The sequence below is a fragment of the Trichomonas vaginalis genome, chromosome II (genome assembly GCF_026262505.1).
Source record: "Trichomonas vaginalis G3 chromosome II, whole genome shotgun sequence".
Lineage (NCBI taxonomy): Eukaryota > Parabasalia > Trichomonadida > Trichomonadidae > Trichomonas > Trichomonas vaginalis.
In genome coordinates, this window is record NC_067204.1 from 3,583,838 (window position 1) to 3,609,022 (window position 25,185).

General features: G+C 33.4%; 6 protein-coding genes and 2 pseudogenes across 8 annotated transcripts, besides 2 other annotated features; 4 read left to right on the forward strand and 4 right to left on the reverse strand.

The window, feature by feature from the left end:
- Positions 1 to 4,972: part of a mobile genetic element that runs on past the window's edge.
- A 595-nt stretch (positions 4,973 to 5,567) lies between these two features.
- Positions 5,568 to 6,533, reverse strand: TVAGG3_0479950 (annotated as a pseudogene). The gene has a single exon. A coding segment is annotated over exon 1 (966 nt).
- A 1,331-nt stretch (positions 6,534 to 7,864) lies between these two features.
- On the reverse strand, positions 7,865 to 8,284 carry TVAGG3_0479960 (protein of unknown function, DUF4106 family; the record flags this gene model as incomplete). Its single annotated transcript, XM_051235828.1, has 1 exon — positions 7,865 to 8,284. One exon carries the CDS (start codon positions 8,282 to 8,284, stop codon positions 7,865 to 7,867), a length of 420 nt encoding a protein of 139 aa, XP_051093652.1.
- A 2,927-nt stretch (positions 8,285 to 11,211) lies between these two features.
- On the forward strand, positions 11,212 to 13,407 carry TVAGG3_0479970 (glutamine synthetase family; the record flags this gene model as incomplete). Its single annotated transcript, XM_001311019.1, has 1 exon — positions 11,261 to 13,357. One exon carries the CDS (start codon positions 11,261 to 11,263, stop codon positions 13,355 to 13,357), a length of 2,097 nt encoding a protein of 698 aa, XP_001311020.1.
- A 269-nt stretch (positions 13,408 to 13,676) lies between these two features.
- Positions 13,677 to 14,051, reverse strand: TVAGG3_0479980 (uncharacterized protein; the record flags this gene model as incomplete). The annotated part of the gene is made up of 1 exon (XM_001311018.1): positions 13,677 to 14,051. The coding sequence occupies one exon, from the start codon at positions 14,049 to 14,051 to the stop codon at positions 13,677 to 13,679; it is 375 nt and encodes a 124-aa protein (XP_001311019.1).
- Positions 14,052 to 14,867: 816 nt separating this feature from the next.
- On the forward strand, positions 14,868 to 20,282 carry TVAGG3_0479990 (coiled-coil domain-containing protein 162 family; the record flags this gene model as incomplete). The annotated part of the gene is made up of 1 exon (XM_001311017.1): positions 14,868 to 20,282. The coding sequence occupies one exon, from the start codon at positions 14,868 to 14,870 to the stop codon at positions 20,280 to 20,282; it is 5,415 nt and encodes a 1,804-aa protein (XP_001311018.1).
- Positions 20,283 to 20,804: 522 nt separating this feature from the next.
- On the reverse strand, positions 20,805 to 21,539 carry TVAGG3_0480000 (uncharacterized protein; the record flags this gene model as incomplete). The annotated part of the gene is made up of 1 exon (XM_001311016.1): positions 20,805 to 21,539. The coding sequence occupies one exon, from the start codon at positions 21,537 to 21,539 to the stop codon at positions 20,805 to 20,807; it is 735 nt and encodes a 244-aa protein (XP_001311017.1).
- Positions 21,540 to 21,837: 298 nt separating this feature from the next.
- On the forward strand, positions 21,838 to 23,387 carry TVAGG3_0480010 (spectrin binding; the record flags this gene model as incomplete). The annotated part of the gene is made up of 1 exon (XM_001311015.2): positions 21,872 to 23,323. The coding sequence occupies one exon, from the start codon at positions 21,872 to 21,874 to the stop codon at positions 23,321 to 23,323; it is 1,452 nt and encodes a 483-aa protein (XP_001311016.1).
- Positions 23,388 to 23,988: 601 nt separating this feature from the next.
- Positions 23,989 to 25,185: part of a mobile genetic element that runs on past the window's edge.
- On the forward strand, positions 24,085 to 25,175 carry TVAGG3_0480030 (annotated as a pseudogene). The gene has a single exon. A coding segment is annotated over exon 1 (1,091 nt).

Here is a 25,185-nt window from a genome sequence, read left to right on the forward strand (position 1 = left end):
AGTCTTCAAATTTCGCACCATTTTTAGTCACAATAGCAAACTTAACTGGTTCGATGTTCCAACTTTGCTGAATGAAGACTTTTCAAAATGGTAGAAGTAAACATTCAAATATGTGAATGGGTCTAGTTCTTCTTTAAGTCCTGACATGTACTTGTTTACTGAGATGAATTTTGCCATCTTTTCTATCGGATAAAAAAATATTTTTTTTAAAATTTACTCATAAAAATTTTTCTTTGTATATACACCATTCTGTACGTCTAAAAGACTTTTGACATTTGCCAAGAATGTACGTTTAGACGCTGTCATATAACCATATTCTTTGACAATATTGTTTATACGAATCGTACAATGACCTTTCATCTAAACACTCAAAATCAGTTTCATCTAATGAACAGTTCATATACACTCTTGTTTGCTTCTAACAATGTTTGTCTCTCTTCGGTATGTGGAATTTGTCTTGGATTGAACTTTGAAATATCTAATGTCATGAAATATGAGAACAAGTGGTTGTAAAAGTCAGATGTCAAAGTTTCTGCTAAGTCGTCAAAATATTCTGTATCTTGCATATGAGAATCTGACGTTCTGACAACTACATATCTTCTGTCAGAACTTTCTAACTTCATCGGAACAGCAATTGTTTGAAACCATAATGAAGTTTGCAACATTTTCACAAACTCTTTGGTCTTTATACTTTCTTTCAACAACTCCAACTTTGTCTGTTATAAGACTCTTCAAAGCATCTGAGTTTAAAACTTTTGTTGTATCTATACTTTGAAGTTCATTGCAAACTATAAGTTTCATATTCTCTATTGAGGAGTTAAATTTACCGCAGATGTTTTCTATGTTTGTCATATTCGGGTTCGAATAGCCCTCTAACAGTTTGCACAAAATATCTGTAAAGAATGTGTTCTACCTGTTCCTTGTTTTCCAATTATAATGAGAGCAGTTTCATTCTTAGCACTTGGATGTTGTAATGTTTGCAAACCAACATAAGATATACTCATTAACCTTTCGCTTCCATTGCATATAATTTCTTTGACAGGTCTAACCAAGCTTCTAATATTTTCTTTCCATTCTACTTGTTCGTATTTATATCCAGTGAAGATAGAATAGAAGTTTGGAGAAGGTGTAATAAAACTTTATACTCGAACTGAAAAATCTTCAAGTTTGACAATAAGATATCCAAGCATCTAACATCCATGCCAACTTGTACAACTTTTATTTTCTTAAGTTTTTGTCTACATTCTTGTTCAGACACTATTGTTGCTCTTGGTTTGTTAAAGACAACATCCCATTCTTTCATGACATAACATTCTGGGCAGAGTCAACATAAATGACTAAACGTTTCAAATTCTCGACTGCTTTGTTATAGTCTCAAATGGACACATATTTCTGATGCTTGGAAGTCATAAAAATCTGAAACATCTATTCTGTACATTTTTTATAAAAATAAAAAAAATATTTTTTTTATTCTTGACTTTGTTGTTGCATTTGTTGCATTTGTTGTTCTTGAGCTATTTGTTGTTGAAGTTGTTCTTGTAATACAATACTTTCACCAGTTGCATCTTCCAATTCGAAACTTTCTGCCGTCATTGACAAATACATAGGACAATAAAGTTTTACAGGAAACAAAGTTTGCGTCAACTAATGTCAACGTTATACTTGCCAAGTGTTTGAGTTCACTAAGGTTGAAATTCTGCATTCGAATGAACAATAGGCAAACCAGCAGAGAAAGTATTGTTTATACGCATAAGTATCTTTTGGTCATAATAGTTTCTGTCGACATTCGAATAACACTTTGAACCTAAGTTTGAAACATATAATAAGATTGGTGTGCTTAATGTCAATGGAATAGACATTCCTTGTATGACACCTTTTCCTGTTATAGGAACTGTTGGTAGTAAAACCAGAAATAAGTTTTGTATTATAGCTCATATTGTTTATAGTAAACTCAGTCGACATCCAAACATAATGAAACCTGCTCTAGTTGCAGCACATGTTACACCCGTCCTTAAAGTATTAAATAAGTCAACAAAACCTGTTGGTGGTATATCTGAGTAAGTATCTTCAAAGGAGTATTTTTTACCATTCACAACAATAAAGTCTCCTGGTGTCAAAAGAGCAAAACAGGCTTTAGTCGTCATTGTGTTTAAGGTTAGTTTACAATATCGTCCTTGAGGACTTTGTAAGTTTGTTGTTATAGAATTATATGACTCGGGTTTTTAGTCGTAATAGTATAAACCATTATATCTTCTGCCATTTATATATATTTAAAAGTTTTTCTGAAAGTGGAGAAGAACTTCATCTAAACTTTCACATGGCGTTTCTTGAAGTTCTCTGTCTAAGAAGTTAAATATTTTGTAAAGACATAGAACTTTCCTTTGTCTACACGAACAAACAAAACAGGGTCTTTCATATCGTTCAAAAAGTGTGTAAAGTCCTTTACATGAAATAAAGTCTATATTATTTTTCTTCAAACATCTTTCAAGAAGTTTTGACATTTTTACTTAGCAAATAAATTTTAATGAAATGTTGTGGTCGTCAAATATTTTTATGACGTCTGGGAAACTATACTTTAAGTTCAACGTTTCACCTCCTTTCATAACGTATATCTTGTCAATGACATTATATGAAACACCACAGCAACTAATGTCGGGTTCTATTTCTTTGATGTTTATATCGTCTGCCTCTGTCAAAAGTTTCAATAGTTCTTTCAAAACTTCATGAGGTGCAATGACATATGAGTTCACTTTTACAGGGTTGTGTTCGACCAAGTTTAACATTATACTTAAAGCTTGACAAATCTTCTCCTGAGTTTGAAGTTTGTCTTTCAGTTGTTGGTAGTTTGTTCGAATATCTGCAACAGAACTTAAGTCTCTGCTAACTTCAGGATATGTTGGTTGTTCTTTTACAGGAACAATTGTTATTACCATCTTCGTCTTCGTATGGTTTCCCCACTTCAACATCTCTGTCTTTGACATTGACAACAACACTTTGACTGTTTGTTTGAGTTGGTGAATTTAACTTCACATCTGCCACCGCCATTAAACCTTTTGAAACACTTACGCTTCTATTTTTCGGAAATGACATTTTACTTAGAATAAAAAGATGGACGTATTCGAGTATCTCTTCGAATTGAAGCAGAACAAAGTTTACACACACAAACAATACAAATACATTGACAGAATAGTTCTTTATACAAACAATGGAAAATGTTATAGAATAGCAATATTTGCTGAACCAAAATATTTCCATAAAGCAAAGAAAGTTGTATAACTGAAATGGTGAAAGTTCTTGAAGCAGACAAAAATATAACAACAAAACTTACAGATATTCTAAAGGTAAGTTATCTTACAATATTATGTCAAAACTGGCGTACTGTCAATATATTTGACGGAGAGAAGTCAGTTCAAGAACAACTTACTGACCTGCTGCCAAAATCTGCTCGATGGAAGCTGTCGTTATGCCAATCTGAGGAGCCCCAGCAGGTTTCATCGAACGAATCTTCAAAAGAGCATCTTCCGTGAAAAAGTGCTATTGGTTTTGTAAACTTCTTTGCTCTCAGTTCATCTGGACCGTCTCTGTCACCAGTATATTGTATTTGAACTGTACCAACAGTTGAAATACCACCCATAAAGTCTTCTGAGTCAGCAAATGGAATGCCAAGCCAAAAGTTTGAACGGTCTCCATTTGTATATTGAGTTTTTTGACCTCCTGTATGAGTCCATACTTTCACATATGGCATAATAGAACTTTGCATTTCAGGGTTAATGGTTGTTGTGAAGTTGTTGTTAAAGTTCATAGCATCTAATGTCAAGTTGTATGACCTCATATCCTCAACTGTAGAATATTCTTCTCTTGGATAATATTTGCCATCTATGTTTATATGATATTTAATACCGGGTTGTAGAAACAAGAATAGTCATTTATAGTTCGTCTGAACAGTACAAACATAGTATCTGCATGTTTCATTGCAGTTGTTAAAGCAATATCTGTTCTTGCACCTGGGTCAGCACTTGGTTTCCAACTTCACCTGCAAAGTCTTGACAGATATTTGGTGTATAGGGAACATAAGTGGAACTGCAATATATTTGGCAGCTAAAGCATTTGAAATATCTGGTCCAACATATAGACTGCAAGTCTGCTTTCTATTCTCTTGCATTCAAACTTTTCGCATGTGAACTTAACTGGGTCCCAAGCAGTTCCAGCAGCATTGAAATAATAGTTTACTTCATTGTTGAAGTTTGAGAAACCAAAGTCTAAGTCAACCTTTGTCTTTGCAAAAGTCGGCGAATGACGTTTTATTTTGTTCCCATTACGTTGTAAGAGTGAATGGGTCTTGTGTTGGTGCAATGACTAAGTTATTTTTGCTTGGAGTAAGTTCAATAGAAATTTTCCTGCCCAGTTTGGCAAGTATCTTTAAAAACCTGAAGATGAGGAAAGATGACAAAGGAACTCTAAGTTTCAGTTTTACTTTAGTGGCAGCAGTTCCATCTGAACCAGAAAGGTTAACATAAACTCCTGGAACGTTAGGGTCAAGTCTTCTTATTTTCTCAATATTTGCATACTGGTCTGTTTGTTCTCTAGCTTGTGGTTTACTGAGTTTCTTTAAAGCGAACCATTCATAGTTTGCCCATGTTACTGTTTGAACTAAGTCAGAGTTAGAATATATCTTATATCCCATGAAAACTTCTGGAGCATATTGGTATCCGACATAGAAAATTCCATTGCAACCTTTCTTGTCAGACAACTTGGCAGAAGGTTTTATTTCAATGTCTTGTTCCACGTATAAGAATGAGTTGTCAATAGAAATAATATGAAAACCTGTCGCAAGCAATATCTACTGTTGTTGAAGAACCTTCTCCAAACTCACCTACGTTTCCATAAGAAACAGCAGTTGTATATTCGTAAGTTCCAGGAACTATTTCTGACCTTCTAATGCATTGTCGCATTCGTTATACCATTCGGAAACATTTCCGTTCATGGCATCCAAAACTGTTGGCGTTATATTCTGAGCGGCGTACATTTCATATGGGTAAAAATATAGAATAGTTGGATTTATATATCATAATAGAACCCACTCGGACCAAGCTTTACTTTGTTCTACTCTTCTTCTTTGGTGTCGCTTTTGGTAACTTGCCTCTGCTTCAAGTTGTTGCATCTTTGCCTCATGTTCACCTAGTATGTTGTAAATTTCCCATGTCCTTTTTGCCTTTGGCTCTGGTCGCCCAACTCAGGTAACCTATATCCTAGAAAGATTTTGTCATAGTTTGTATTTGAGTCTTCGCGTATTGTTTGCATGACTCTTTCCTGAGTTTCCGGTTCAAGCTCTTCAAACAGAGCTTGTCCATATGGAATAAGCTCGTTTCCAAATATATGTTTTGTAGTAGCCATTCTGGTTTTCTTTCCATGTTACCAATAATATCTTTTGTGAATGGGAAAGCTTTTACCCAATGTTTCAGTCTTGCGTCATTTATTTCTGTAGTTGGTTTTATTTTGTCAAGGAACATGTTTTTCAATACTAACATTTCATTTGGTACTGTCTTTGAGTTTTCTTAAATATTCATCCCTTCTCGGTTCATTGTCTGCAAAGTAAGTTTTTATGACATTTTGTAAACTTTCGTTTGCAAGGTCATGTACAATAGGTTCTCTTCCTTCTCTCTCCCTAACTTTCTTTCTAAACTCTTCACCAAATATACCATCTCTATGGTTCTGTGTAGTTCTTTGAGATAAATGTTCTAGAACGTCAGGTGTTATATTTCCATCAGCCTGTTCATTTCATACTGGTCCAAAATATCTGCATCTTTCATATCTTTCAATGGCATTAAAGCCGCGCTGAAAATACCAGCTACATCTGGTTCACCATTCACTTCCATTGCGTCTACAACTTCTTGGAATTGTGGTTGTAAGTTTATGAACCACCTATCCGGATTAGCTTTATGACCCCATCTCATTGTAGTTCCATCGTCTGCAGAAACAAAGTAGGTTTGTTTCCATATTGGCTAGGTTCTGAATGAACTTTAAACAATGTTTCATTTCTATATGTTTTGTTGAAATTTAACCTTTTATTTTCACCGAGTTCATCCAAAGATTGAACGTTATATGCTCGTAAGTAAAAAGGATTGTTGTATTTGTGTACATTATCTTTCAGTACTTCCATTCTATGCTGGATATTTTCATCTGATGTTGGAAAGTCTTTTGTATGTCGCGAACATTTTTCGATATTCTTCTACTATGTCAGCCGAATTTTTCTTAGACTCTTGGAAAGATTCCATATTCTCCGCATACACTTGTTGAGGGTCAAGATTTTTCGGCTGTTCCAAATCTTCATCTAGTTCTGTGAAGTTAGTTTCCAAAGGAGGAACTTGTTCGTTTCCTTCAGGCTCTTCTAGCTGTTGTTGCTGAACTATTTCTTCCATGTCTGGTTGTATCTGAACTTCTTCCTGTGGAGTTTCTTGTACCTCATCTGCTGGCATTTCATATATTCCGAGACCGTTTTTAAAAAGTTCCCTATCTAAGTCATCCGGACTCATAAACCTTTCTTCTTTCGTTCCGTCTCTATTTTTTACGCGTTTCATGAAGAGAGTTGAATTATCATTTAGCTCTGACACCAAATATCTAGGAGTAAATTCATTCATGTCATTTGGATGATATGCTATTAAATCATATCCCTTAGCGAGCTTGTATTTTCCAGGTTTGAAATTATATCCCATTTGGTGCTGAACCATAAAGCTAAATAGGTTCGGGTCAGTATTTCCTTCCTTGAACTTTCTAATAGCTTCTTTATATCTGTCACTAAAGTCAAGAGTATCTGGGTAACCATAGTCTTCCTTAAGCATTTTTAAGAATTCTTGGTTTCCTTGTTCTCTACTTCTTTTATGTCCTTGCTCTGTTTGTGGTTGTTGTTGTGCAGGGTTTTGAACTGTTGGTTGTTGTGCAGGGTTTTGAACTGTTGGTTGTTGTGCAGGGTTTTGAACTGTTGGTTTTGGTTGTTGTTGTGGTGCATGCCTGTGTCTGTGTCCATGTGACGATGTAAATGTTTTAGGTAGTCCTGGTGCAGGTGCTTCTCTTGGAGGGTTTGGTGGTATATAAGTTCCACTAGCTAGTATATAAGTTCCACCAGCTGGTATATAAGTTCCATCTGCAGCATAATGTCCTACCTGACTTTTCGTTCTTAAGAAAGCATTTACTAGGTCTGTTTTGGTCTGTTGTAACTCTTTTTCTTGACTTTCCACAACAGTTGCTCTAACGGCGTCATAGGCACTTTGAACTGCCTGTCTCGTTGCTGCATCTGTTATTTTCGTCATATTTTGTGCTACTTCTCTTAACTCTTGTCGAAACTTCAGACTTCAGTTTCTTTCCAGATGAGAAGTCGTTCACTAGTTTTCACCTTACTATGAAGAGCTTCGAAGGCATTCTTAAAGTCAGCATTCATTAAGCTTCATTTGAACTGTCTTCATCCGCTTGTATTTGTCCTTATTGACCCTATAATTGGGCTGCTTTGGCGTTGGCTTGGGCATCTAACCAGTCATTATTAGCTTTTATATATTCTTGCGCTTTCATTGCCTTTTGCATGGCTGCGTCGTTATTTTGACTTTCTTGTGCTAAGTTTTCATACTGTACGGTTTGGTTTTGCAACTGTAAAAGTTTTTTCCTGCCTTTACATTTGCTTCAACTTCTTTTTTTTATACTCATCGCTATCCATATATGTCTTCAGGGCTTTTTGTTTTATTTTTCTTCATCTTTCAGTACTTTATATTGAGTAGTATGGTTTTTCAAATTTATAACATCTTGTTCCATTTTTGCTACTTCTGCTGCTTTTTTCTGACACTTTTTTTCGCATATTCCTCTGTACTTAGTTCTTTCAGTTGTTCTTCTTTCTTCTTTTCTCTACGTTTAACTCATTGAGTTTCTTTGTGTGTCTGTCATATTCTAGTTTCTTTTCGTTTTCACTTATTTGTTTCTGTATGTCTATGTTTGACTTTTTGACATCTGTTATTTGATTTTTGAGTGAACTCAAATTCATTTGACTTTGAGGGTTATAGGCTGTTCCGTCTGCAGCTCCACCATAGCCTGCCATTTTCGCTAAAAGTGCCGCTCTTAAACCTCCACTCTGTGCACCTATAACTCGGTTTAAAAGCATAGGGTTGCTTGACATTTGTTGCAACATAGTGGGGTCATTCATAATTTGTTGTTGCAACTGTTGTTGTGGTGTCAGTTTTACTATTGGATGTTTCAATGCTCCCTTCCTCTTACGTATATTCTTACGTAGCTTACGTGGCATTTTAAGTGAAGTTAAAAAGCGGTTTTTGACAGATGTTTATATGACACTTTTTGTTCAGCACAAAAAACTACTCGGTCAAAGTGTTGTCAGTTTTGTAAAATAACCGTCCTATCTCCGTGCCTATGACGAAGAAGTCTTGACAAAACATTTACGAAGAAGTCTTGACAAAACATTTACGAAGAAGTCTTGACAAAACATTTACGATGAAATCTTGACAAAACATTTACGAAGAAGTCTTGACAAAACATTTACGAAGAAGTCTTGACAAAACATTTACGAAGAAGTCTTGACAAAACATTTACGATGAAATCTTGACAAAACATTTACGATGAAATCTTGACAAAACATTTACGTTCATGTTTGACAAAACATTTACGAAGAAGTCTTGACAAAACATTTACGAAGAAGTCTTGACAAAACATTTACGAAGAAGTCTTGACAAAACATTTACGATGAAATCTTGACAAAACATTTACGAAGAAGTCTTGACAAAACATTTACGAAGAAGTCTTGACAAAACATTTACGAAGAAGTCTTGACAAAACATTTACGATGAAATCTTGACAAAACATTTACGATGAAATCTTGACAAAACATTTACGTTCATGTTTGACAAAACATTTACGAAGAAGTCTTGACAAAACATTTACGAAGAAGTCTTGACAAAACATTTACGAAGAAGTCTTGACAAAACATTTACGAAGAAGTCTTGACAAAACATTTACGAAGAAGTCTTGACAAAACATTTACGAAGAAGTCTTGACAAAACATGAAAACATATATAATTTGTGAAAAAGCGACACAAAAAGTGTCACCGGCTGGGGTTCGGTCCTCCTCTTGGGTCTTGGGCAAAATTTCTTATGGGCTAGAGGGCACAAAGTGCCCGGAAGGCCATCCCAAGAAAAAAAAAACTTCATTATACTCATCAACTTCAGGGCTAGAAGGCACGAAGTGCCTGGAAGCCCCACTTCCTTTTTTTTTTTTTTTTTTTTTTTTTTCTTTTTTATAATAATACATATTATTATATAATTAACATATTCATAATGTTTCACCCTTTCAAAAATATAATCCTCCTCCTCTCAAATAAACGTACATACGGGTGGCCTCTTTTTTCAAAAAATTAAAATTTGAAATTTTGGGCTCAAATATTAGAGATTTTTCAACCTTCAACGATATATGTTGTCTATATCAGACCTCCTTTCTTTTTGATACTTAACATTAGAGATGTGAAAACTTAAATTTTATAATCCCTGGGATGCACTTTCTTCGTTTTTTTTAAATTTTTGGGATAAATTTTGACATCTTTTTTTTTGCTGGCGACCCCCCCGTTTAGGGCATCAAAAAAACATGTTGTTTCGTTTCAAGATCGGGATATGTTGTGAACCCGACTTCTTTCATTAATGAAGTGATTTCTTAAGTTGAATAAAAACAAATTTGATTGAAATTCATACAAAATTTCTTTTTATCATTATTATTTAAGATGCTTTTTTATGTTGAATTGTTAATTTTTTTATTTCCACCTGGGATATTTTGAATTGGGCTAGCCCAATCCCACCTCTCAATTTTCTCTCAATTGGGCAATGGGGATCCCATATAAAATGTATTGTAACAAAATTTTACATGCATAATATAGTACAATTAAACAACATTCTAAAAATATTAAATTCACATCATTTACTTGAAGATTTTATATTTTCAACAAAAATTAATACAATAATTACATTAAATTGAGGAGATTTATAATATTTATTATAAATTAAAATATTATTACTCATTAATTTGTTGAAATATTGCATTTTAGTGGTAAAAATTAAAATTTAAGTTTACATGGAGAAAAAAAAATTTTTAAATTCCAAAAAAAAATTCAATTGGGATAACGATAGGGACAAAAATTTAGAATCCCCATATGCTTGGGATAAAATCACATGACTACTTAACATTGTTCCTAAATCTTAGCCGTTAAGGCTGTTCTGAAAATATTTTTTTTTCGAAAAAATTCGAAAAAAATTCTTAAAATTCAAAAATCCCTTAATTCCTGAGGATTTTGGAAAAAAGTTTTTACATGAACATGTGTATATTATATGAAGTATATTGATAAGGTAAAAATCAAATTTTATTGCATATTCATCGAGAAAATAAACTAACGAATCCCTCAAAATTGAGAGGGTAATCCTCCTCCTCTCAAATAAACGTACATACGGGGCACCCTTAATGCAAGCCTTTAAGAGGACATTGCAACAGGAAGCTACATCTTTCTCGAAAAATAATTTTCTCTCATTTGATCAACCATTGAAGTTGAAAAAATTTGAAATTTAACAGATATTTTAATAGTATTTTTTTTTTGAGGAATTTTTTTCCAATTTCTCAATACTAACTTAACTGTACTGTAGTGTGTTTGATGTCGATATCTACATAAAGCAATTAGAATGCAAATGCAATCAAATGATTGTTTGTTGCTGCTTGCCTGCTAATTGAAATGCAGAACTAACACTTTGAAATATAAACTTTCAGATTATTATTCAATTGAAACTGTAATGAACTTCATTGCATATGATCATAAATATTTTTCTTTAAATGGCAGCAGTTGTTTCAAACCTTTTAACTGAATCTAAGGCCTGGCATTCTAGCTCTTTAAATCATACTAGTAGAGTTAAATTCGGATATGAAATGTTGATCTGATATGAAATATGATAATTAATATAATCACCTTAATCTTATCTGATGAATATAAAAAGTATAAGGGTAAACTCATAGAATTTCTTTATCGTTGATTTTCACCGAGAATCAAACAAGTCAAATTTTCTGACAGAATGATTTATAAAAACTTCTGTATTGGTAGCTAATATTAAAATTTCTAATTTATCCATTCATTCGCAAAATTTGAATTGAACATTCGGAATTCAAAGCTAATTTGGTCAGGAATTGAGAGCTTTTCGTTTTTGAGTCATTTTATTTCATTTCTGGATAATAAATCTAATGGAATCAGCACTCCAATTAAAACCAATCTATGGCTCCAAGGTGTTTAGAGAGGCTGTTATCAGAATGAGGCTTAATAAGAAGATTTACCAGAGCTATCTCAAGACAATTGAATCAGGAAGCTCGTTAGATAACTCTATTGCTCCAGATGTTGCAAAAGCAATGATGGAATGGGCTATTGAGAATGGAGCAACACATTACGCTCACTGGTTCTTACCAATGACCGATGTTACAGCATGCAAACACGATTCATTCTTTACACCAACAGCTATTGGCGAATCTACTCTCGAATTCCCACCAAGTACATTAGTCAAAGGCGAACCAGATGCCTCATCTTTCCCATCTGGTGGCTTAAGAGCCACATTTGAAGCAAGAGGCTACACAACATGGGATCCAACATCTCCAGCCTTTGTAAGGGATGGCACATTATTCATTCCTTCCGTTTTCGTATCATACAATGGCGATGCCCTCGATAGAAAGCTTCCTTTGCTCAGATCTATTGAAGCACTTAACAGAGAAGGTCTTAAGTTCATCAAGTTCTTCAAAGGTCAAGAGGATGTAAAGAGAATCACAGCATCAGTAGGTGCAGAACAAGAATATTTCTTAATCGATAGAAAACATTACGAAGAAAGACTTGATCTCAAGATGTGTGGTCGCACACTTCTCGGTGCCAGACCACCAAAGGCCCAACAACTTGATGACCACTACATGTCCGGTATCAAGATTCGTGTTTCCGATTTCATGAAACAGCTCGACCACGAATTATGGGAACTTGGTATTCCAGCAAAGACAAAACATAATGAAGTCGCACCATCGCAACACGAACTTGCCCCTGTTTACGAAAATGTCAACATTGCAGCTGATCATAACCAAATGACAATGGAATTAATGCGTACAATTGCCAAGAAGAAAGGAATGGCCTTACTTCTCCACGAAAAACCATTCTCCGGTGTAAACGGCAGTGGTAAACACAACAATTACAGTATTGGCACAGATACAGGCGTAAACTTACTTCAACCACGTGACAAATCCGAAGATGATGGTTTATTCCTTCTTGTTCTTTGCGCATTCCTTCGTTCTGTTGACAAATATGGAGATTTGATCAGAATGTCCGCAGCATCACATTCAAACGACCAGAGACTTGGTGGTTTCGAAGCTCCTCCATCAATTGTTTCCTGCTTCCTTGGAGAAGGAATTACAGCCCAGCTTTTGGCAGCAGCAAATTCAGATCCAAATCAACCAAAGCGTGAAAAAGGCAAAATGTCAATTTTACCATCAATTCCTGATTTATCATTAGATGACAGTGATAGAAACAGAACATCACCAATGGCTTTCACAGGAAACAAGTTCGAATTCAGAATGCTTGGTTCATCACAATCATTAGCTGTTGTCAATACAATTCTCAACTCAGCACTTGCAGAATCTCTTGGATATTTCGCAGAAAGACTCGAAAAAGCTGCAGATAAAGATGCTGAGAAACAGAAACTCATTGAAGAAACAATGACAAAACACGGAAGAATCATTTTCAATGGAAATAATTATTCCAGTGAATGGATTGAAGAAACTAAAAAGCGTGGATTACCAATTATTAACAACACAATTCAAGCTATTGAAGCTTTGTTGGATAAGAAGAACATTGAGTTGTTCGAGAAGATGAAAGTTTACACAGAACAAGAATGTCTCGCAAGATACGAAGTTCGTGTTGAAAACTACATCCAATCTGTTTCAATTGAAGCAGAAACATTGTTGCATATGATGAAGAGACAAATTTTACCTGCAATTATTAATTACACAGGAAAAGTCGCTGATTCATTCAACAAGATAAAGAAGGCTGGATTCACAAACAACACTTTGTTGCAAACAATTCAGACATTGCAAACAGCAATTGAATCAATAGACAGAAAAGTTAAGGATCTTGAAGGTTTAATTGCTCAAGTTGCTGGATCTGAAAACAACAAAGAAAAGGCTGAATTCATGTACAACAAGATCATTCCACAAATGATTGAGATCAGAAAGGAAACCGATAAGATCGAAGAGATCGTCGGAAAGGATGATTGGCCAATCCCAACTTACACACAGATCCTCTACACTGTTTAAATTTATATTTTATTTTTACCAAACATAAAACTATTTTTTACTATTTTATATTTCAATATTTTTTGAATAATCTAAATTTTGTGTTGAAAGAAATCTTCTTCATAAAAAAAGAATACTAATATCATTTCTATTTCCACACTAATCCTTGAAACATTATTGAAATTCTTATACTTGTTTCTAATTGTAATATCCTACAAATTGAAGAGGAGTTTTTCCAAAAATATATATGAAATAAATTTTTGTCCGTATGACATGGCCTTCAATTCTTTTGTTTCACAATCGTTGTCATATGGGCGTAATTACACCTTTAATTATTTATTCAGTTTTTAATACTTTTAGAGATAGCGATCATAATAGATCGTAGCTTTGAAAACTTGAGAAATTGTACACACCTACGAACCAAAGGTGTAGGGGGTTGTTCGTAAAATGGCTTTATTGAGATGCATTCAACTCTAATATCTAGTGTAAAGTTAGAATAACTTATACTTGAATTCGAGAAGAACTCCGACCATGAATTTGCATCACTATTATTATAAAGATAACAATGATCCATCATGCATTGGAAATTATTAGCTCTAGACTTTATAAGTCTGCCTTTATTGCTTGCAATATAACAGTTAGAAAATATAGCTCTCTTTCCTTCAGCTTCATCAAAGTATAGTACACCTGTATTGACCTTGTCAGCATATCTCATTTTGTCTTCATGATTTTGGATAACACAGTGATCAATCAAAAAGTTATTTTTGGAAAAATAAAATGATCTGTAATATGAAGCACTTTCGTCAAAGTTACAATAGCTTATTTTCGTTTCTAATTTGTTATTTTCATCTTCAATCATAAAAACCGGATCCATTTCGCAATCCGATTTTGAAATGTTTAAATCGTTATATTTTTGTGAAGCTTTATGATAAAAACACGTGCAATAACCGCTAATGTTATTGATGGAACTCGATTGCATTTGAACATATGTCAAATTTGTGGCGTCAATATGAGAATAAATCCCTAGTTCGGTCATAGAATTACTGACAGGATTCAGACAGCAAATTCTATTCTGAACAATTTTAGACTCTTGGGTAATATTTTCAAGATTGAATACACACCCGCAACTTTGACTAGTTATAGGATCATTGAAAATGCAGTCTTCAACCAATAAATTTGTATATAATGAAGAGAGACTAATAATACTAGCTTTAAATTTATTAAATATTGCATAATGTACATATGTTTTTTCGGATTCAGCAATAAACACAGGGGTAGTAATCTCATTAGGTTTTTCATCGTTAAAAAAGTCATTCCATCCGAGTAGTTTATAGCAGCCAGGATAATTCAAGGTTCAATTGTATAATTCTCACGTTAATTTTGAAAGCCTATGCTGAACAATTGGTCTCTATGAACAAATTTAATCGGGTGAATACATAACTTTGATGAATTTATACTGTATGCGCTATAAATCCATATAAAGTTTTATAGAACAAGCAATGTGAAAATAAATAACGTGTTTTTTTAGAGAATGGAGTATTCAGAAGCAGGGCTTGAGCTTCTTGTTAAAAAACTTAATGGAGTTATTGAGGCCCAGCTTTCCAAGTTAAGTCCATTTGAGATAGTTGCTTTGCAGAAAAAGATCCCTGAAATCAAATCAATGTTGGATTATCGCTCAAAAAGAGATTCCTTTCTCCTAAAATTCAACGATCCTTATCCGATACCAAACGCAAAAACTTTTGCGGAAGAAATAATTAACTCACCGACAAAAGATTGTGAAATTCCAGCTGATTCTCGACAAACTTTACTAGATTTTTTCTCGAATGAAATCGTACGCGTTACGAAACTGAAAAATATCGTTGAAAAACGCTGTGAAAACATCGAAATTGTTATGCAAACGCATCCATTAATATTAATTTTCTTAGAATCTGTATCTAAATACATTGAACAATGCCAAGAGAGTTTGTCAAGGCTACAGTGCACTCAAATTACTAATTTAACAACCACAGACCTACAATTTGAATTGGAAGCTACATTTTGTGCAAGAAATCGAAAAGCAATGTACGAAGTCTTACTTTCTACACTCAGAACATTCCCTATTACCATCAGAGATCAAATTTATAATCGTCTTTTCGATCTTGTTCAAAAATTCCATGTAAACTACTCAACACATGAACCAATTATATATTATCCAATAGACGAAGCTACAGTTGACACTTTTCTTATCAAATATGCCAATTTCTTCCAATTAGACTCTAATATTAATTCTGCTGACGGACAAGGCTTTCTTTACATCACTGATAAGAATCTAAAGAAATATTTCAAACTACTGGATTATATGACGTATCCTGTTCAAGAAATAGAGATAAACAAAAGACAAATTCCGCCAAATATGGATTTACTTACACAAGATGCCGGAATTAGCGAAACAACAATAGATATTGAACTACAGAATGTTTTCAAACGTTTTACATACAAAGAAAACGAAATTGATGCTTATTTCGTTGAACAAACGAATAATTATAATAATCGTGTTGGAAATACGGTCAAAGGTGTTGTAAAACGGAATGTTATTGCTACACATAAAATATCTGCATGGTTTAAGTTAAGATTCACTAGAGAAAAGTATCTTTTGATGTGTTGTCTCGCAATGATAAATTATTTTGAGTACGTTAAGTATTATTTACAAGATTCATATAACAGGGATTACACAATATCATGTAATCCTAATCTAGAGCATATAATAACGATAAATTACAAGGGACAACCAATTTTGTTCAAATCCGCAGTTGATGAGTTCGAAACTTTCAAAAATTACTTGGTTTTGATCGGTTCTTATTATACAGAGAACGCAGAACACAAATTGATCGAAGAAAACAAGAAAGAAATCCCAATAATTAATCGGGATGCGATGGTTGAGAATTTATTGGATATGAACTTCAGATATTTCATGGCTAAAAGGAATTTGGTCCAAATATTTATGGAAGTGTTCGAACATACTCATTCTGACGCAATTGCTCAAATTATTTACGAAATTGCAAGCGAAAAACCAGTTTTGAACCTTCCTTTGCACAAAACATATGAAGCACCTTATGAAAAGGAAATTAATCTCTTGGAAGCAAAAGCAAAAGTCTTAAGATTTTTATTAAATATGCAAATCTTGCAAGAAAGGAACTTTTCTTATCAAATGAAGGGTACTATACCTTTATTCGATCGCCCTATACTTATCCCTGATTGCGGACTCCTTCACAGAAGCTTTGTTGAAGCAATTCCTACTTCAATTTTTGAAGTTTACTTTTCTTTAGAAAAATTAAGTGAATTTTATCAAATTGTTCCAAATCTCGCAAGAGATTTTGATGAAGCAATTGGTATAAGACACTCCAAGTTCCATGTTTACACGGAATTGGCAATTTGGAACGAATTTAATGACTTGATTCTGAATTTGACCAAAAAAGGCTTCTTCCCTTATGACCAATCGAGCGTAGAATTTAACTTCCCTCTTTCTGAATCCGTTGGTTCGTTATTTACCTCGTTTTTCGTTAATAAATTTGATTATGGAAATTCATTGATCACAAATATGAACGAAAGCAGGAAATTACGATTCATGGTATCCATGAGAAGGTTTTATTTGTATGCATGGCACTTACAAACCTCTGTAATAAGAACAGATATTATGCAGAACGCATACTTCAACCAATGCAAGTCTCTTGGTATCACTGATATTGGTGTCCTTATGAATCCGTTCATGGAAGTGTCAAACGCCGAAGTTATTGACTTAGATGCGCCGACAATGTCAAATACAATCCAATTCGCTTATACAGAGTTCGAAAATGCAAACATTGACTTTAGTAATGAGTTATTCGTCAAGGATATCATATTTGCAGCTGATTTCGAGATCTTAAAACGATTAATTATTTTCCAACAGATGCAGAACACGATTTTGGAGCTTGCTGTTCGTTATAACTCCTTCATATTAGATGCCAGACAGATTGTTAACCATTTCCAGCTTGCAGAAGATTATGATATCTTCATGACTGGTTCAGTTTCACAAGACAACGTTCCAGAACGACAGATCCTTCATCAGATTGCCACAAAGCTATTTTATAATCCAAGTTCCATATACAGAGACTACAAAATTGCAAGTGAAAACATAAATTCATACATTTTGTCAGTGCACACTACTAAATCTAAGTCTCGTACTATTTTATCAGCTCATGCCAAGCAGAAATCAATGTCTACTACCGAACTTTTGGATCTTTATTCATCCGAAATGCTTGATGCGTTTGCTCCCTTCGCATATCGTATTGAAATTGCAAGGATCTGCAAACTCGAAGAGTATTATTTAACAGTAAACTCATTTGCCGACACATATGTCCTTGGTCCAGATAATTCACAAGAAATGATCGGTGAAGATGGTCATTTTTCACGTTTCATGTTCATTCCTACATGGGTTGAAACATTCAAGATGCTTCAAAACTCACCACACGCTCGTCAATCCATGGTTTTGAAGAGTTTGTTACAGTACATTACTGCGCGATTTCGTATTTTCTGCATTGTTCGTGAAGAATCAAGTTTACAGATGAGAACATCTCAAGTCTTGACTACTATGTATTTCGAGAACTTCAAACTTGAGACACCCATGTTCCAATTAATCCGAAGTAAGTTAGAATCAATGCCAGATTCACGGGAAGTTGAAATTTCTGCAAAATACATGTGTGATTTCGAACGCTTATTCTTTTTACGATTCGAATACGCAGTATTAACAAGTCTTGAACAGTTCTACATCTCATCAAACTTAGATTTGCAAGGCCAACGAGTTGCCGACACCGAATTTGGTGAAAAACTTAAAAATTTGTGGCTTCTTATGCATAATGAACAAGAATCAACATCAGGCTTAATTTCATCTCTTCGATATGTTCCTAATTGGGAGAAAGAGTTCTGTTACACATGTTTCGAAAGCGACCGTGATGAATTACACACTCGATTACAAATGGTTGATAAATATGTTTGTGATTCTATCAATGTCCGCTCATGTTTCGATAACATTGCAGGTGCCACAGATTTCTTGAGTCTTTCTATCACCCAGATGCACATGAAATTTGCATTTTTCCTTCTTTTGAAGAACTTCGACGCAAATCTTTTGGATACACGCGAAAGTGTTCGTCAAATGAACTTATCCATCTTTTCAAGTGGCTTGAATGAATGGAATGAGTTGATTGTTAAAAAAGCTATCGAACATTTAGCTCCGAAAGATGCATCTGCTTCTCGTTTGATCCAAAGTGTTCCAGAAACTAAACTTGCACAAGCAATCTTCGATGTTGTCCGTAACCATATCGATCTTATGCTTCTTACTGAACAAATCAACGAATTAAACAAGGAAATCGATGATTTGTCCAATTTAGAAATTCCAGATAAACCACCAGGAACAGAAAAACTTGATATTCCAGATATTAATTTATCCGATGAACCACAGATCATTGACAAAAAGTTCAATGATGAATTCGAATACAAACTTGCAAAACTTGTTAATTTAAACAAAATTGTCAGTGAAGAAGCCACCACAATTGTTAATAATCAACAAGTTTTCGATGCAACAGTCTTTGAAGAGAAAGCACTTAGTTTTAGTCATCAATTGCGACAATTTGCTAAAATCTCAATTGACCAAATTACACAAAATTGGAACAAATACATCAAACACTCATCATCAGAGATCGAAGAGAACAATTCTATTCTTCGAACAGTTGACACCGTTGCGGAATTAGCATCAACACGATTCACTAGACAAGTTGATGCTACAATTGGTACTGAGATCCATGATGGTTTCATCGAACTTAATACATTTCGAAACGCAGTTTGTGCACTTGAACAACAATATCAAAATCAAGAATCAGAAATCAGGGAAGATACTAAAAATGATTTCGATCGTCTTATCAATGATTTGAAACAACAGTTATTCTTGCGAAAGAACAACTTCACAGGTGTTAAACGACGAGTTTATAATGATGTTTTCAAGAAGATTAATTCCGCGAAAGAAGTTGCTATGAACATGAATCAAAGTAACCAAAGTAACGAAAGTGATGAAGAACGTAAGAACAAAGCAGATTGTGAACACAAAAAGATCTTAGAACGAATCGAGCATTTTAATGAAAATATGCGAAAAGATATCGTTAAAGTTCGTATCATGAAAGTTTTTGGTCGTATTGCAGTTTCAAGAGCACGTCAAAAAGACATCGAACAAGCAGAAGAAGAACGTAAAATTGCTAATGGTCAGATGTGGAACAAGAAACTTCAAGCAGAAGACAAAGAAGAAAAACTTCGACGTGATTTATTAAAAGCGCATTCTCGACTTTGTGAAACGGAATTAGAAATCTCTAAATTGTCCCAACAACTTGACAATGAAAAGATGAGTAACATTCAGTTAGTTCATTGGAAGGCGAAGAACATGAAAGTTGTTGAAAAGATGAACAAGAAAATCAAATCATTCAATGATGATTCAGGTATTGACATTGATAGTCTTGTTGAAAAACTTGATGCCGCAACAGAAGAACTCGAATCTCTTCGAGAAGAAACGGATTCACTTGAAAAAGAAGCCGATGTTACAGTTCGACGAACTATTTCGTCTCTTAACACTAAGCGCACTCAGAAGAAGCAAATGATGGCACAGTCGATGCGTGGAATCCAGAGTCAGTCCATCAAACCAGAATACAACCTTGAAGAAATCGCACAGCGACTTTCAGATGACAACATCCGATTACGACAAGAAAATGAAGACTTGGCTAAACAAATCGAAGAACTTGAATCACAAAAGGCATCTAAACCTCAAGAAGTTCTTCAAATGATGGAGAATGTCACTAAACAACGATCCATGTCGAGACTTTCTTCACAAGCTAAGAAGAAGACAATTGTGAAACCTAATTTCACATCCAAGACAATTCCACGACATTAATTTTATTACTTTTATTGTTTTTATTTTTATATTTTGTTTATTAAAATATTGTTTTTCAATTATCACATTTTGCACCTCATGTAAAACCCATTTTTAATAACTATAAAAACATTTATGAATTTCCAGCCATTTGGCATCTTTCGTTTGATTTCTGATATTGTTGTGGGTGTTCTTCTTACTTTTGGACATTCTCTTTATATTTTTGGTAGGAAAAACATATTCTAAATCTCTGAGTAGTACTTAATTTGCCTGTTAAATTTTTTGGCAATTAAAAAATAAAGAAATATTGACATTATGATAGCATGTCAAAAAGTCGTAAGAGAAACCTTAATAATTTTAAATTAATCTTGATCATCCTTGAACAAATAAAATATATTGAAGTGAACTTGATATAAAAATTACAACATCTTTTTTTGGTTTAATTTTCATTATATGATATTATGATTGAACTATGCATATTTCATTATAATATCATATTGAAAATTGTAAAAAAAATGAATTCAATAATATATTAATTCAATGTTACATCTTACACAAACAGCATTCAGCTGCTTGAAGTATTTCAAGTCCAAGATCTTCTGGTTTGTGAGGATGAATTCCAATATATTTTCCTGTTTTATAGTGAATAATCGGAGCAGCTGTAATGTTGCGTCTTGGAAGGAATTGATCGCTGAATGTGAAATCTTCTGTATACTTTGTTCCTTTTGCAAATTCTTGAATGGATTCGATCACTTCTTTTGGTGCATCATGAAGAATAGCATAATCTGTGATGATTCCTTCAAAGATACATCCCATTTTATTGGCTGTATAATAATGCATTTCTTTGAGATGATTTCGATCATAGTCTTTTACAAAAAGTTTCATTGCAAATTTTCCTAAAGTTGTAATATCTTCATCACTTAATGTATAGAATCTGTTGAATCGTAATATACTTTGATAATAAAGCATCTCTTTCCCTTTGTAGATAGTTGTTTCTGATGAATCTTTTGTTTGACTTCGGAAATAATCTATAATTATATTGTCTGGAGTTATATTCAAAGATTTATAAGGAGGATATCTAAGTGTAGCAAAATAATTGATCTTGATCCACTTCGGATAGTTTCTCGTATAAGTATTTGAATCTTCCATAACTTTCGATCCTAAGAGGAATAATTTGATCCTTCGGAATGTGTTACCAATGAGAGTGCATAAATATTTTAGAATTATTTGTTTATAAGTCTTTTTTGGATAATATCTTTTATAATCGTCGCATTGCATACTAAAATTTTAGATTGAAAACTATGTCAAAAAAAAAAATTCAAAGCTTTTAACGTTCAAGAACATACGAATTTACGTACAACTAAAATAATTGCTCTCAATCTGATCATAGGCAAGTCTTTCCCAATTTGGGTTTATTGGAATTGAACTTATTTATGATGCATCCCTAATGAAATTCTTCCAAAACCGCCATATGCTTCCATATAGGCTTCAGTGGTGATAAGATAATTATCATGAAAATTCAAAATTATTGACATTTTTGATGGACCAATGATAAAAGTGACAAAAAATGAGTCTACGAGATATTTTATTCGAAGAATAGAAAAATCAGAATGATTCATTTCCAATTTTACATAGAATTAGAAACACCGATCCAAGAGCTTGACATTCATAAAAACGTTGACCTAATTATGGAAAGAATCACAAATTTAAAAATCGAAATTCCGTTTGTTCTCAGTAGAATCAATCTTTATTCCAAAAAAGCGAAAAATCTAGTTAATTACAGAAACCTTTTGTTTAGATTATACGAACATTACCACTTCCCGATTTACAATAACTACATTGACAAGAATTTATTAGTTCTACTCTACATGAAGTACAAAATACCATACATTAAATCATATTTCTCTGGACCCAATTCAGAGATGCCAGAAATCGACCAAGAAGAGAAATATTTGTATCGAAAAGGAAAGAAAATCTGGAAATATTACATTATTAATGATGACTACGAAAGCCTTAAGAAAATGACAGATTTTGATATTAACTTAAACAGCGACAAAGAAGACAAAAATACACCAATTGAGTTTGCTTGCAAATGGAGCTCATTTAAATGTTTTTTGTATTTAAAGTTAAAAGGAGCTAAAGTTACTGATACATGTTATTACTATGCTGTTGAATCAGGAAACCAAAGATTGGTAAATGAGGTATCCAAGACAGTTGAAAGGCATGATAAATGGTCAATGAATGCTGCAATTTCTTCTTTGAACTTTAATTTCTTTAAAAATTTCATGGATAATTACAAAGTTAAACAAAATGGAAATAAATTTCAAAATATGGAAGATCTTGCTTATTCTGGCGAATTTGATACAAGTTTACCTATTTTCTTGTATTTATATTCTTTTTACTTCAAATACGCGATCAAACCATTGTCATATAATGTAACAAGTTTTCGTTTACCTTATTTGTTAGATTTCTTATTGGAAGAAATCAGAAAAGCTGGAAAAACTAATCGCGATTTTGCAAAATACAATGTTAATTCCTTCCAGTACCTTAAAGAGGAAGGAACTATATTAAGACAAGCAGTACTTACATGTGATCTCGAATATGTTAAACATGTGATTAAAATCGGATACAAATTACAAGATAAAGACAAAGATCTTGTTTTATACGCCGCTACAACAGATAATGTTGAAATTGTTGATTACTTAATTACAAATTTGAAATTAAGTCCATTGGTTTTTGGCGAAGACAATGGTTGTGCATTGCATTATGCCGTTTACACTTCTTCATTCAAGGTTGTTAAGCAATTGATTGAGAAATACAAAGTTCCAGCAAATATTTCAAACGAATCAAATAAAAACGCATTATTTTCAGCCAGCTATCTTCCAATTGCAGAATATTTGATTTCAAAAGGTTGTGATGCGAATGAATATAATATAGTTTTTCTTATTTATGCATCTGGAACATCTAAGAATATAAAAGTTGCCAATTACTTCATGCGATTGTACAGCCAAATTACTGCAAGGAATTTTCCCAATGCGGATGAAACAACTTTTGGTAATTAAAAATGTATTTTCTATATTATTATCGCAATTTTTGTGAACGTAAAAATTAAGTTTTGTATCCAAGTCCATAATTGAATCGAATTTCATTAATTTCATGATATTTTATGTGGAAATGTTAAGTTTATTTGTTATATGACTTCAATTATATCAAAATTATAGGTGCTAATTCTTGTGGAAAAGTTCTGGGAAATGTTACCAAAAGATAAAAAATATGCTTTTTATGGGATTTTTTTTCTCCCTATTTTAGTCTTTTCAATCAGAACATGAAAATCATTCAATAGTGATTCAAGTATTGATATCAACAGTCTTGTTTATCAGTTATCAGATTATATTAGGAAATAGGGAGACTTACATTTATTTTAAAATTTCCCTCTGAAAATAAGCAATAGTTATCGTTTGATTTCTTAAATTCGGCAAAAATTATTGGCTAATTACAATGATAGAAGTTTCTTCTAACACGTGATGATATATAGTTCATATCAATTGATTAAATATCCTTTAAAAATGAAGGTACTTATTTTTTAATTACAACATCTTTTATTGAGCTTTATTATTTTGATATGCTATTTGGATTGATTTCTGTATAATTTATTGTAAAAAAATATCTAAATACTCATAAAGACATTGAAAATTGCAAATTTACCATGGAAGAAGTCCAAATAATATAGGGTGTCCAAAGGTGCGTTTAGCACAGCGCTCTATATGAGACTATTAAAGGAGATATATGCTGATTATAAATATATAATAAAAAATATGAATATATGTATATGATGAGTAAGTTGTATTTTGGCGCCATGCCGGGATATAAAATGAATTTTGAGACAAGAGGCGGTTTCGCGGGAAATTTTGGCGGGATTTTTTTCATTTTTTTAATGAATCATAAAGAAAACATCCTCGCTCTTGCAAAAAAATGCAAAGACTGTAAAAAATCTACGAGACATTGGTAAAATGCTTCGGTATGGATGCTCCCAGCTATTCCACTGTAACGTATCATGTTAGGATGTATCACTTCATGAACAAAAAGGCGCCCATCATAAAAATTGACAAAAAATCGCCGGATCAAAGAAAAATCAAAGCAATTCTTCAAGCGCTAGATGAAGACCCAAGAGCATCACTCAGAAGGATAGAGGAGATGACAAAGATACCACGTACAACAGTCAGTTATTATCTGCACAATTATTTGAACTACAAACTAGCGTATACACGTTGGGTTCCGCACAACCTTAATTCAGTTCAAAAAAAATCTAGAGTCCAATCTTCGAAAGAGCTCCTCTCTATATTGGGTGCGTATCAATCCAAGAAGTTTCGCTTTTTAGTAACAGGGGACGAGTCTTGGTTTCAATATGCAACAGAAGCCAAAATCATGTGGATCCCGAAGGATGAAAATCCGCAAACATTCCCGAAGAAAAAAATTGACACGCCAATGATTATGTTGTCGGTTTTTTGGGGCGTGAATGGCATCATCGCAATTGATATTCTTCAAAAACCTAATACGATGAATGCTCAGTATCTAATTGACAATGTTCTTACTCAAATTATCAATTCTGATGAGTTTGAGAAATCCAAACAACAAAAACAAAAGTTTGCAATTCATTTTGATAATTCAAGAGTTCACAAAAGTCATAAGGTAATGAATTCCTTGGTGGAAAACAATGTCAAAATTGTTCCAAACCCAATTTATTCACCTGATATTGCACCCTCTGACTTTTATTTATTCGCGAGTCCAGATGATCTTGAAAATTTTGTAAGAGAGCAATTTGAGCAATTTTCTCATGATGATTTAAAGCGTGTCTTTGAAGCCTGGATCGATCGCTGCGAACGCGTGATTGAATCCAATGGTGATTATATTTAAATAAACTTTA